Here is a 14,224-nt window from a genome sequence, read left to right as displayed (position 1 = left end):
AGCACACCCACCTGTCACCCCCAACCCTGCACTGCAGCCTCCCTCACCTCCAGCATCGGAAAGAAAATCACAGGCATCCTTCCCACCAGCCCTCGGGGCACCGCCTTCATGGCACCTGGGAGACCTGCTCCAACCTTCTGGCCTCCCAGGGCTTCCTCCTCTTGCTCTGGCAGCCTGAGACCTTTTCCAAGACTCTCTTCTCTGAAACTCGACTCTGGACAGTCAGCCCCGTCTCAGTCTCAGGGACATTTGCACTCCCAAGCCTTCACTTTCCTCACATATGAAGAGGAAGATCTGAGAGGAGGATCTGAGAGGCCCCTCAGGCTGCAGCATTCTGGAATTTCTCCTCTTCAGAGCCCTCAGGAGGCTTCAGGGCTTCCACCAGCCCAGCTTGTCCCCTAGTGCTCCAGGGCCCCTGAGAGGCGCAAACTGTTCTGGAAAGGGGTCAGCCTGCCCTTGGCCTCGGTCGTGGGAAACGGGTCAGTCCTCTCTCTGGTACTCAGTTCTGCACAAAACGTGGCCTCCAAGACAGGCTGCCCACAGGAGAACTGAGGCCATGGGCCCAGTGGTCACTGAAGCCTACTCCAGGCTCCTAGGGACCTGGAGCCTGTGCCTGGCTGGAGGTTTCAGGAAAAGGTGGGACCAGACCCTGAGTCCAACACTGCTACTTTCAGGGGGCAGAGGGTGTGTGGACAGTAGCAGTTAAGGGTCAGGCTTTGTAATCCTGCCTGTGACACTTACTAGCTGAGCAACTCTGGGCAAGTATTATATCTTCTCGGCTTCCTCATCTGCAGGTAGTAATAGCATTTTACCTCTCAGGGTTGTGGTGAGGATTAAGGGAGGGAATTCACAAAAAACTTGTCAGGCAGCTAGGGTCGAATCAGGCTAGCCATTTCATCACTGCCATTATAGGCGGCCCCGGGGCCTCCAGCCTCTGTCTGTACTTGCCTCTCCCTTCAGCCCCAGACCTGAGCCTCCTGTCCAAGACCCTAGGGCTCAGTGATGTGATGATTAAATGTTTAACAATCCGCAGGGGGTGGGCTTGAGGGGTTAGCACTGATTTAGCATTTTTCCCATGTCCATGGGGTAAATAATCCCACCAGTCCAAATTCAAGCTACCACAGGAGGCAGAGCTGGGAAGAGACCATCTCCCCCTAATAGACACAATGGTGTGCAGAACCATAAGAGCATAAACACCAGCCAGAGTGGGAACATAATTAGGAGGCCATGAGTTTTGAGTATTATAATCTTTGTTTTTCACATATTTTGTTTAATTGTAAGCATATATGATTTAATTTTTAATAACGGCTATGTTTAACAACTGATTCGTGAAATTCCTGAAATTTTAACAGCCGGCTCTCCCATGTGGGTACCAGCTGGCTCCAGAACCCCACTGCTGCCATGCTGTGCCTACTCTTCCAGGAGACATGGGGCTGCTCTGAAAACCGTGGGGCCTGGCATCCGCCCACCTCCTCTCCCCCCACAAGGTGACTCTTGGGGAACACTGTGTTTAAGCTGGGGCTGTCTCTGGGGTTCCATATGTAGCCCATATTCATGCCTGGGGGCTCTCACCCCTGGACCCTTGGCCTGCCACTCAAACTCCTTTAGGGTTAAAAGGTACAGGTTTTGAATTCAGGCACACCTGGTTCAGGTTCTGGATCCAGCCTGTAAGAGCTGAGTGACCCTCAGCAAGTAATTTAATCCCAAAGAGGTTCATTTTCCTCACCTGTAAAATAAGGATAAGAATTTTATTAGAATTCTAGTCCAACAGAGTTGAGTTTTCTATAAAAACAGTTTATTGAGGTATACTTGACATACAATAAACTGTACATATTTAAAGTCTGTAAGATCTGACATGTATATACAGTCACGTAACCATCTCCACACTTAAGATAATGAACATATCTGTCACCTCAAAACTTTTCTCATGCCCTTTGTAATCCCTCCCTCTTGCCCCCCTCTTTCCCAGCCGGTTCCCAGGCAGCCACTGATCTGCTTTTTGTCACTATAGATAAGTTTATGTTTTCTAGAATTTTATACAAATGGAATCATTTGTGCCTGGTGCAGAGTATACACTCCAAATCCACGAGCTGCTGTAGCAGTCAGCTGAGGCTATGTTATACTGCAGCAACAAACAGCCCCCAGATTTTAGCATCTTACAACAAGGTTTATTTCTGACTCACATTACATGTCCGTCATGGGTTGGTTGCCGCTCTGCACTAAGCCAGCTCCACTCCAAGACCCAGGTTGAAGGAGCAGCCCTTATCTGGGACACTGCAGGTCTCCTGGCAGAGATAAGAATGAATATGGCAGCACCATGACTCCTGAAGTTTCTTTTTAGAAGTGGCACACCTCACTTATGCTCAGGTTATTGACCAAAGCAAGTCAGGTAGCCAAGCCTGATGTCAAAGGTATGGGAAGTGTCATGCTCCCCCAGGGAGAGGCAATAGATACTTTGAACAGTAATAATGTCTACCAGAGCCACTTTCACTATTATCATTGATATTGTTCTAGCTGGAGACCATGCAGAGGCTCCACACCCGCGATCTAGCCTGATGTCCCCTGATGCACCACCACCCTGGGCTGGGTGCGCTCCTCAAGGGTCAGGGTCCTCCCATTCACCAGTGCCCACCTCATTGATTTGGAAATTTAGAGACTAGCTAAGCCCACCAGGCCCCACATCTCTGTCATCCTTGGCCCCGGCTCACTCTGTGCACCCATCCCATCCCCCTGTCAGCCCTTCCCCCCCTTCTCACTGAGCCCCAGAAACCCTGGTTCCATGGCCCACACTCTCCTAATCTGGGCCTCTCCTCTGAGCTGGCTGCCTAAACTGGGCAGTGTCCCTGTAAGCCAGGGGTTCTCTATGCACACAGCTTCCCTTCCCTCCCACAAGCCCACCCTCCACAGGCATTGCCCACTGCGTCTCAGTCTCTTCTGACTCTGCTCCCCAAATCTAACTTACACTCACCCCAAATCCAGCTCCTCCATGGTGCCAGATAGAGCAAGACCTATCATCTGTGGGGCTACTCAAGCCCCTGGTCATCGCCTGCCTCGCCCATCCCCATGCTTCCCTCTACGCTGGATGACGATCCCCAAGTCCTATCAGTTCTAATCCTAGAATGCCCCATGAATCCTCCAATTCTCTCCACCTCCATGGTCTCACCCTGACCTGGTCACCACCAAAGGCTTCCTAATTGGACTCCTGGAATGTTTTTTGCTCCCTTTTCATCCATTCTCCTCACTAAAGCCACAGCCAAACTGGACACATACACCTCCCCCATGCCCAACACAGGCACACACAGACTACTCCTACCCTGGCTTCCTACTGTCCTCAGGATGGGCTCCAACACATTCCCTGCCTCTGAGGCCCCAGCTCCCCATCACCTCCCTGATCTGTCTCCACTCCTGTCCTCAGCTACTTGCAGGCCCTTTGTTTGCCCAGTTCTCACTCCCTCTGGCCTCCCAGCCTCTGCAGGAAGTGGCTAATTCCTTGAGGAGTGAATGGGTTGTGCTGAGCCAGGAGGTCTTCCCCACCACTCACAAATGAGCTCAGAACCCCTGTGCTTGCAGCACCAGCTCTGCCTACTGAATGCATTTGAGGGTTGAGAACACAGGGGTCTCTTCCAGCCTGGGAGGACAGTGTGTGAGGATGGGGTGTGTGGGGTGGGAGAGAGACCAACCAGTGACAAGGACGATGGTAACAACAATGACCTAACATTTATTCATCTCATACCATAGGCACTATCCCCAGTGCTTCCCAGAGACAAATTCTTTCTTTCTTTCTTTTTTTCTTAAACCCATATTATTATTATTATTTTTTTTTTGCGGTATGCGGGCCTCTCACTGTTGTGGCCTCTCCCGTTGCGGAGCACAGGCTCCGGACACGCAGGCTCAGCGGCCATGGCTCACGGGCCCAGCCGCTCCGTGGCATGTGGGATCTTCCCGGACCGGAGCACGAACCCGTGTCCCTTGCATCGGCAGGCGGACTCTCAACCACTGCGCCACCAGGGAAGCCCCGTATGTGATTTTTTAATTGAAGTATAACAAGCCTAGAGAAAAATACAAAATCATAAATGAAGAACTCAATGAAGGTTCACAAAGTGAACACACTGTGAAACCAGCACCCAGATCAAGAAAGTGAGCTTTCTCAGCACAAGGAGCCCCACTCCTGCCCCTTCTTCTCTGTCGTTCTAGGACACCCACTATCCCAGCTTCTACAATCATGCATTCACTTTGCCTGTGTTTGAAGTGCAAATAAATGAAACCATACAACCTACATGGTTTTCTGCCTGGCTTCTTATGCCTGGTGTTGTGTTTTAGATTTATCCACGTTGTTACATATAGTTGTAGTTTGCTCTTTCTTGTGGCTGTGTAGTAGTCCAGGGTACTTATTTATTCATGTGTTCCATTCTTGATGGGCATCTGGCTGTTCCCAGTTTTTGGTGATTACACATAGTGCTGTTAACATTTTTGTCCCCATCTTCCAGACACGCACACTAGTTTGACATCACTGAGTCATAGGATAAGCGTGTTCTAAATCCAGCAGATTCCACCAGGTTTCCCACTAGCTGTGTTCGAGGTTCTGGATTAACTCTAATCCTCAGGACAACCCTCTGCATGTGATGTGGTGGACAGGCATCTCTTCCCTGCTTGGCAAGCTCCTCAATGTGCGATGCTGGGGCCAGCCTCCTCTACTTGCTGCCCTGGCCCCTGGATCTGAGTTTCACAAATCAGAGGCACTGCCTAGGAGTCGGTCTATTCAGGGAAGGCCAGCAGGGTCTGTGGCCCTGAGGTCCAGTGTTGGCAGTGCTGGTGGCATGCTTCAGAGAATATTTTTCCTTGTGTCCTGGACAGCTTTGTTTTGGGCTTTCCACCTTTCCGTTGAGCCTGTGAGAGCTTCCCTATAGCCCTTTAGTAAGCTTCTGGGTTGGTGCTATTGTTTGCAACCAAGAACCTTGACTGATTCAAGGAAGCTGTTTTACTCCCATTTCACAGATGAGGAAACAGAAGCACAGAGAGGTTAGGTATGTTGCCCAAGGCCACACAGCTAGCAGGTGGTGGAGCCGGGATTCAAACCAAGTTTATATCCCATTCAGGGCTTTATGTCTCTATGATAAGTGCGTTCTCATACACTATTCCTACAACTGGAAGTAGGCAGCTAAACGACTCACTCAAGCTCACACAGTGAATTGAGAAGCCAGGCCCCATGACTCCCACCCCACAGAGCTTCCTGCCCTCAAGCCTGGAGCAGGTGTGGAGCTCCATGCATGTTGACAGGGGAACAGCAGAAGTGTTCATTCATTCATTCATGAACAGTCACTTATTTAACTGACAGCTAAAGTGGGTCAGGCACCGTGCTAGGCACAGCAAAATAGCAGCAAAAAATAGTGAAAAGAACAGTATTTGACATCACAAACACTATGACGTCAGGTGATAAGTGCCATGAGAAACAGGAAAGGGCAGGGAAGTCCTCTGACAGAGACATTTGTGCAGAGACTCTCCTGAAGTGAGCGAGTGAGAAAGACCTGAAGACAGGCAGAGGGGTTGGCCAGGGCCAGGGCCTGGCACAGCCTGGAGTCGGAGGCCTTTCTGGGGCCACAGGAGCCAAGAGCAGCTCATCAGGTCTGGGCTGGAGCTGGGAATGGGTGACCTGATAGGAAAGGGTTGTAACCCTGAGCACTGCGGCTCAGGGAGAGGCCTGAAAGGACGGCCCACTGCGGGCCACCAACCTGTGCCAGGCACGGCACAATGCCAGGTAGCATCACTGTATCACTTGCCTGTTTGGCACAGACCTTGGATCCAGGGATTTCCTTCCAATCTTGTAACATCATCGTGCACAATAAACAGCTGGTGGGTTGGTTGGCACTTCATAGGGCCCAGGTAGGCCCCAGTTGGTGGAGAAGAGGCAGGTAGAGGCTGGGAAACTCAGCAAAAAACGAGAGGGAATATCAGCAGAAAACACCCCAGAGTGCACAGTCCAGCATCTGAATGGGAGCCACCTCCTCATGGACCAGCTGTACCTCCCAGATACACAAAAGAAGTTCCAGAAAAGCTGGCTTAGCAATTAGCAGTTCAAATCCTAGCTTGCCTCAGTTAGATAAGCACTTTCCTAGCGAGAAAGGATTACCTTCCAGGCTGTGCGTACTGCCATCTTTGGCATGCAGCGACCTCAGGCCTGCCAGCCAGAGTAAGATTCGTGTGGCCTGCGGCCAGCTGGGGAGCCACTGGGAGGCTTGGAGAGGGGTCAAGGGAATGGCGCCCAGTGCCAAGGACTCAGAACTGGGAGGCTGGAGGAAAGCTTCAGTGCCAGGCTGCCCAGGGCAAAGACGGTGATCTTCTGCGGTGGGCGTGCCCTGGGCTTGTGTCTCTTGGCCTCCAGTTTCACTTGCAGCTTGGAAGGGTCTAGGGGTGGGGTACGAGGAGGCTCCTTGCCCCTCCCACCTCAGGGCCCCAGCAGGAAGGGGCACACTGACTCACCAAGCCACAGTTGCCATCAACAGGGCCCCATCCAGGCCAGCAGAGGAGCGAACTGCAGCAGCTGCAGGTGTGGCAACCTCCTGGGTTCTCCTCTCTGTTACCACAGGAGAGGTAGGGCCTAGTGGCAGAAGCATCATGGACCACCAGTAACACCCCCAAGCGCCCATCTGGTACCTCCACTTGTCGGTGCCTGAGACAAGCCTGTTGGTATTTTGAATATCACCTGAGCCTGGGGAGTCAGTGGATCCCAGTCTTTGAAAAATTCACCTGGCTCCCTCTCCTCAGCTGCCGCTAAGGTGCTCAGTCCCTCTGAGGAAGCTTGGGTCGCACTGGGGTGAGGCCCTCACTTCATCCGGCGACTAGCACCATGCCCGCCTCGCATTCGCTTGTACCATGGCCTCCATCTCGGAGCTCACCTGCATCTACTCGGCCCTCATCCTGCACAACTATGAGGTGATGGTCACGGAGGATCAATGCCCTCATTAAACAGCTGCTGTAAATGCTGACCTTTTCTGGCCAGGATTGTTTGCAAAGGCTCTGGCCAATGTCGACATCGGGTGCCTCATCTGCAAGGAAGGGGCTGGTGGGCCTGCCTGTCAGCTGGGGCGGCACCAGCAGGAGGTCCTGCCACCTCCACCACTGCTGCCCCAGCTGAGAAGACAGTGGCAGCGAAGAAAGAAGAGTCTGAGGAGTCTGATGATGACATGGGCTTTGGGCTTTTTGACTGAACCTCTTTTGTAACATGTTCAATAGCTGAACTCTTAAAATAATAAATGAATATTTACCTGTACCTCCTCCTTTCTGTCATTTCAGCTGTGCCTTTATCCCATGGGTTTGTAAAGGGCATTCATCATCACCAATACAGAAAATAACCCCCAACCTGCCCTCTTGCAAGTGTGGTCCAATCCTAGGTGGGAGGGGAGGGCACCCCTATACCCAAGCACTCTCAGGCCAGGCTGATATCAGAGCAAACCTAAAGATCCCATTTCTCACAGGAAGCGTGGAGTCCCTATAGGAACCCAACCCTCGGCCAGGCCTGCTTGGCCAGAGGCCCTCACCCCCGTCCTGGCCAAATGCTGACTCCTCCCACTGTGTCTTTGGGACCTCTCCGTTTCCCCCTGACTCTGGGGGAAGGGAATTCCAGGCTCTGTCCCCCACCCTTCTGGTCCTACCAATCCCAAGCTCGCTCTTCTATGTCTTCAACCTCCTCACTGTAAGGGAAGCTTCACTTTCCAGAGATTCCACCACTTCCCCTACAGCTTTATCCACCGGCGGCCTATAGATATGGGCCACTGGTGGGGCCAGGCCAGTATCCACTGTCCCCATCATCCCTCTGCAGCCCCACCTTTGAGGTCTTCTGCCAGGACTTGAGCACTGCAGACGTCCATCTCTCCTTCCCAGCACCACCAAACCTCTCCCAGCTAATTGCATCTACTTCAGCTCCCACTTCCTCTGCAAAAATCCCGATGATGACAGCAGCCAGTGTTTATGGAGTCCTTTGTGGTCTTCATCAATTCTCAGTTAACCCTCAAACAGCCCGCTAAGGCAGGAGTTATTGGTACCCCTTTATGGATGTGGTCACTGACCTTCCGAAGGCTCTGTACGTCACAGAGCTAGCTTGTGACGCACACTCTTATACAACCACCTTGTGGGTGAGATCCACCCACCACTAGGCTAGAGCCACCCCTTCCAAGTTCCCTCATTTCGCTGCCTCACTTAGAGGGCTTGGGGCGGAGGGGCAATGGCAAGACCAAGAAAAGTCATCTCTTCTAAGTCCCACCCCTTGGCGTCTCAGCAGGGGCCCTTCCCACTGAAAGTCCTCCATCGACTTAAAGTTGCTCCTCTGTCTAGACTCTCATCTCCCTTTCTCTGCCCACAGGCTGAGTCCTCTTGGCCACATCGCTCGCCCACATGGCTTCAACCACCATCTCTCTGGGCTGGACGTTCATTTCCTCTCTGCCCACTCCCAGGTTCCCAGCTGGCTGATGGACATCTGCCCCAGATACTCTCAGGCAACTCCAGTGTCACATGTCCACATCCAAACTCTGGTCTTTCTCCCTCGCTGGTCCTCTGGTTATGTGGGCTCCACTGTCATCAGCTTTGCCTTTCTCCTCTCCCTCATCCTCCACAGGCCATCACCTGGTCCCTCTATATAGGCTGTTCCCAATGCCATTATCCAGGTTCTTTTCCCAAATGCTGACTGAGCACGGGGCCCTGGAGAGCATAAGCTACAAGTTGCTGTTAGAATGAGTTACCATTTGTCTCAAGTATTCACTCATTCAATAGTTATTTATTGAGAAGTACATACCAGGCACTGGTCATAGCAGCTGGGACACAGCACTGAACAGGAGAGACAAATCCCCGCCTTTGAGGGGCGTACGTCCTAGTGGGGGAGATAAAAACTACAACTCAAACACACAGGACATCAGAGTGCCATGGAAAATGGAGAGGCAGAGCAAGGATGGGGTGGTCTGGGAGGCCTCTCCCTCTACAGAGGATGGCAGGATTGTAGTGGGCTGAGGTCAACCAAGGTCAAATGGAACAGAACTCTTTGAGGAAAGTACACTCAGTTTCAGTAATGAAAATCCAGGGGCTTTGTTTCTTAATCTTTTAAATTGGAAACACTTGTTGCTTCCAGGGATAGGGGTGGGTGCTCCGTGGTTTGGGGGAACAGGGTGAGAGTCTGGCTGAACAGCCTTTTGTCACCTTAAATTTTGAACCACGTGAATTTCCTTTTCAAAACATTAATTCATTGAAATAGGAAAGAACTTGGACAGTCTTCTGGAAAAGATTAATCATTTCCATGGAGCTACTGCCTTATAGGCGGCCTGTTTGTCTATCTGCCAACTGCTGCCAGACATCGCAGATGTAGCATCCTCCAGTGCTCCCTAGTGGGCAACATCTTAACCATGAGATCAGCCATTTGTCCACCTGCAGGCACTGGCCACGTGTACACACAGGTATGTGGACACCAGGCTCACGATGACCACAAGGAGATGGGTAGGGCAGGAGACTCGGGAAGCTGAAGACCAGGATATTTGCTAGGAGCCGACACCCCCACCCCACCCCAGGTGACTCCCCTACCTCACTGGCTCTTGTCATGGCCATCACACTCTCTCTTGACCTTTATCGTCAGGCACTGATCACAGCTGTATCCTATTTGGAAACCCATGGTCCACACTAAGGATTTAATCCCCTACTAAAGACTGGTCCACGAGACAGGACTTGGCCGGCAGCCTGGTTTCAGCCATACTTCCCTGGTTTCTTTCCTGGTGAAGCTGGGGCCCGAGAGGTCTTCCCTAGGTTGGCTCCATGGAGGTGGAGGTGGTGGGGAGGAAAGGCTGGCTCTGTAAGTGGCAGAGGCCTGAATAACAGGGACTTGAGAACACTCAAGATAGCTGACTTAATCCTTAATGTGACAAGCACAGGGCCATGATCTGTGCAGAAAGGTGGGTACACATGGACTGAATGTTTGTGTCCTCTCCCAAATTCATATGTTGACATCCAATTCCCAATGTGATGGTATTTGGAGATGGGGCCTTTGAGAGGTAATTAGGTTTGGATGAGGTCACAGGGGTGGAGACCCCATGGTGGGATTGGCACCCTTATAAGGGGATGAAGAGCCCAGAGCTTTCTCTTCATTATTTCCGGACAGAGCAAGAATATGGCCCTCTGTGAAACAGGAAGTAGGCCCACACTAGGCACCAAATCTGTTGGCACCTTCATCTTGACCAGCCTGCAGAACTGTGAGAAATGTTTGTTATTTAAGCCACCCAGTCTATGGTATTTTTGTTCTAGCAGCTTGAAGACAGGCTGTTTGGAGCACAGACAGCAGAGCATGATGGGGTCAGCTGGGGTTGGGAAATGGGTTACTGTCCTTTAAATATTCCATAAAACACAAAGTCACTGACTCTAGCCTCCACAAATTCAGGCTGCCAGTCAGATGCAACCTGAGCACTCAGAGATGCACAGCAGAGACAGCTGCAGGAGGCAGGGCCTCACTGCTCGCAACCTTCAGTGCCCAGAACTGAGCCTAGCATCTACCAGGCACTGAGAAATTGCAGAATGGAGGAATATTAGATTTTTGTCAGTGGCAGTGAACACTGAAAACCCAGTATTCTGTACCACTTCAGGAAATCCTCATTGTAAACCATCCAGGGCCAAGGGCTCCCAAATTCAAACCTGGTCCCTATTTTCATAACCAACATCTCTCAGCAGCAGTATTTGTATCCCTCTCCAAAAGAAGGCCAATGAGGATTTCCTCTTATTTTTCAAAAACGTTTATGGCTTTGCTGATAACAAGCAAGAAAGGTACCTGGATTTGCAGGCAACCTCAAGTAGTTAATGAACAATTACTGTGGCTCATCCAAAGGGATCAAGTGTTCCAAACAAAAGACCAGGCTCAAGTTTTATGTCATTTTTAGAAGCAGTATGAGGGATGATGTTGCGATGCCCACTGCTGGAGTCTCTAGGACCGGTCAGTGGCTTTTGGGAATCACTGGTTTCTGGCAGGCAAAACATTCAAAGACTATTCCAGGAAATCCAGAACATGTGGCAGCAATGCGATAAGCCATGAAACAAACTCAAGAAAAACGACTTGATATGTATACGTATAACTGATTCACTTTGCTGCACACCTGAAACTAACACAACATTGTAAATCAACTCTACTCCAATAAAAAGTTTAAAAAAAGAAAAAAGAAAACTGACTTGGTTCTAGCTCTGTGACCCTGGACACAACACTAAACACTTTGGGCTTCTGCTTCCTAACCAGTTCAATGGAGGCATGTGGAGGACCCCCCCAGCTCACACTCTTTGATGCTCTCACTGGCTACCAAGCCAGTTTTTTTTTTTTTTTTTTTTTTTTTTGCCGTACGAGGGCTTCTCACTGTTGTGGCCTCTCCCGTTGCGGAGCACAGGCTCCGGACACGCTGGCCCAGCGGCCATGGCTCACGGACCCAGCCGCTCCGCGGCATGTGGGATCCTCCCAGACCGGGGCGCAAACCCGTGTCCCCTGCATCGGCAGGCGGACTCTCAACCACTGCGCCACCAGGGAAGCCCCCAAGCCAGTTTTTAATCACAGTTTCTGAGAAGCTACCTATACTTTTTGAGGTTTCCTTATCCATAAGAAAGAAAATAAAATTGGGAGAAGCCATCTTGAGCAGTGAAAAAAAATGAACTGTGGATTTAGGCAAACAGACAGTCTCAATTCTTAGCCCTTGTGACCTAAAGCAGGTTACTTGACCTCTCTGAGTCTTACTTTCTTGACTTGCAAAATGGAGATGATAGTGTCTGTTGTAAGGATTGTGGAAGGATCTCGCTCATGCCACCTTACAGGAGGTGCAAAATAAATATCGTTTTCCTTCTTTGTTCCCTGTATCACTTTCAGCAAATGTGAGAGGGATGTGAATATACTGAAATGTCTGTTAAAAATAAAAATTAAACTCTTTAAAAGAATATCAGAGGTTTTAACATCAGACAGATATATAAACCTACATTTCCCTCTTCCAACATAAGAGGGCCTACATTCTGATCAACACTGCCCATCTCTGAGGTTATCAGAGATGTTCCAAAAGACTGAGGTTAAGAGGCTACAGGGAGCAAAAGGCACCAAGCACAGGAAGCATTATTCAAAGTGGGAAAAGATGTGGTCCTGACCATGGTCCTGCCGGGCACCATCTCAGATGGGCTCTGCGACAGCATCAGGAGGCCTGAGGAAACAGTTTGGGCCACTGGCCGGCAGGCACGAAAAGTCCCCAGGCCGGGAGACTTTACCATGATGGTGCAGCGAGCTCCCTAATCTCCAGGCAGCTCAACATCATACCCGAGACCTGGCCCCAAGGCAGCGCAGGAGTAAGAGGCACTACTTCAAGGAGCAGCTTCAGCTCTTAAGTTAACCATAGGAAGAAAGGCTCTTACCGAATGTAAACATTTACAGGTTTCCACAGCTAGCTCTAGGGGACTGTCATCTGAGGGGAACAGGGCGTGCCCAGAGTGAGCACAGGCAGTGACCCCTCGCACACTGGGGAGAAGATGCTGCACTGCCACCGGTTTCAGCCAGTAGCATGTCCGTGTCCCCAGCCTTCCCCTGTGCCAGGTCCAGAACACATGACCCCAGCTCAGGCTCTCATGCTCCAGAAGCTGGTGTAGACAGCAGCAGGTTTCCTGTACAAAGAAGACTCATCATTCATAACACAGCAACTGACCCGTCTGCTACTCGGAAGGAGAATGTATTTTAAACCTGGAAGAGTCATAATTCTTAGATGTTCCACATGTTGTCAGCTTTGCTTTCTACAGACACAGGGCCCCTCCCCTTTGAGGGGGACCCCTCTGGCTGTGGGGGGGTGCCCTCCCTATTGGCAGAAATGTGGGGGGCAGGCAAACAACAGGCTTATGATTTGGATCGTGTCCTGCACATAAACACCTGGGAGAGCAGGGCCAGGACTGTGGCAGTGGGGAGTGTATGCTGCAGGAGGTGGTGATGAGACAGCGTGGCTATACAAAAGGATTCTGGGTGTGCCAACTCTAGTAGAGTCAGTAGGCAACTCTGGATCTCATAACATCCTGCCCTTGTTTGCCACTCACCACATCCCCACATCTAGAGGGTCAGCCTTTTTCTAGCTATGGCACCTCACCAGGAAAGTCAATGCTACAGGACCTCAGGGAGCCTCGTGGTGCTAAAGTTGAAGACTCACGTCAGAGAACATCCTCGTGGTGGGGTTCTGGGAGCAGGGGGGCCTCTCACTACAGTCTGCAATCCCTGGGAGTGGCTGCACGTGGCAGGTAAAGGGGGCGAGTGGCTTGGGCACCTGACCCCTACTGAGGAAGCCAGGGCCCCTCACATCTGCAGTGGCTGTGTGTACAAGAGACAGGCAAGGCCGCACATGTGAGAAGCAAGCACACAGGCTGCCAGTGGACATAGGACTCCTTCCCACTTCGGGACAGCAGGGGCCACGGCCCGAGGCAGGACTCCTCTAGGGCGCAGAGCGGGCTTTGCTGCAGAACTGGCTCAGCTTTGCTGGTTCCAAGGACTCAGTTCAGCCATCTTCCACTCTCAGACAAACTGGGACAGGTTGGGGACTTTGATGTTGAGATCACCAATGTTGATATTCCGAGGCATCTCCGGCAGGTTGATGTTTTTCACAGCGGACACGGCCCGGGCAGGCGCTGCTGAAAGGCCACCCTGGGGAGACGAGAAGGTGGGTATGAGAGAAACCCTCAGTGTCATCTGCTTAAGGCTTAAATAAAAACAAGTGAAAGAGGGCTAGAAAATGTCCAAACCGAGCACATGCAATGCACATTTTGATTTTTCCCTCCTTATGCCTCAAAGGTGGCCAACACAACAATCTTTAGGTTAGTAGGTTCTATACTACAGGGACCCAATCTGCACTCCTAAAGGTGGGTTGTGTCTTATGCAGCTTTATAGCCCCAGTGCCACAGTGCCTGGCACACAGTAGGTGTTCAGTAGATGCCTGTTGAAATAACCAAGGAAGTTTAACCAAGTCATGTTCAGCAACAGGTTTATGAAACAAAATTAAACAAAACCCTTTCCTGAAGAGACTGAAGACTCTTACAGAGGAGTGCAGTCACAGGGAAATTCTTAAAGGGAAAAGGAATGTCACAGCTTAGGACAACCGCTTGCCAACTAATACCATGGAATGGACAAGAGCTGGCTTTGGAAATGTCATGTGGCCACAAGACGGGAAGAAGGACACGTAGGAGGTGGAATGTACCCACAGACACAGAA

General features: G+C 51.0%; 2 protein-coding genes and 1 pseudogene across 5 annotated transcripts in view; 1 reads left to right on the top strand and 2 right to left on the bottom strand.

Annotated features, from left to right (window-relative positions):
- ANPEP (alanyl aminopeptidase, membrane) overlaps nt 1-7,440 on the bottom strand; it is a 38,965-nt gene extending 31,525 nt beyond the window's left edge. Inside the window, exons 1-4 of one of the 3 annotated variants that reach the window (XM_060158771.1) lie at nt 4,278-7,440; nt 3,845-4,049; nt 2,184-2,285; nt 1,643-1,726 (exon numbers count right to left, since the gene is read on the bottom strand). The gene's annotated coding sequence lies outside the window, so the exon portion shown is untranslated. Of the gene's footprint in view, nt 1-1,642; nt 1,727-2,183; nt 2,714-3,844 lie in introns of those variants that run through there. The other 2 variants (XM_060158760.1, XM_060158781.1) reach the window with 2 other exon arrangements.
- Nucleotides 6,780-7,205, top strand: LOC132525700 (large ribosomal subunit protein P1-like; annotated as a pseudogene).
- Nucleotides 7,441-12,691: 5,251 nt separating the features above from the next.
- The window catches only part of AP3S2 (adaptor related protein complex 3 subunit sigma 2), a 58,502-nt gene continuing 56,969 nt past the window's right edge, over nt 12,692-14,224 (bottom strand). Inside the window, exon 6 of one of the 2 annotated variants that reach the window (XM_060158815.1) lies at nt 12,692-13,660. In XM_060158815.1, coding sequence (XP_060014798.1) covers nt 13,532-13,660 — 129 coding nt within the window. In that variant the 3' untranslated portion in view covers nt 12,692-13,531. The remainder of the gene's footprint in view (nt 13,661-14,224) is intronic. The other variant, XR_009542338.1, reaches the window with a different exon arrangement.

This window comes from Lagenorhynchus albirostris, chromosome 1, assembly GCF_949774975.1.
Source record: "Lagenorhynchus albirostris chromosome 1, mLagAlb1.1, whole genome shotgun sequence".
Taxonomy (NCBI): domain Eukaryota; kingdom Metazoa; phylum Chordata; class Mammalia; order Artiodactyla; family Delphinidae; genus Lagenorhynchus; species Lagenorhynchus albirostris.
The sequence above is the reverse complement of the archived record's forward strand: the minus strand, read 5'-3'. Positions and strand labels throughout refer to the sequence as shown.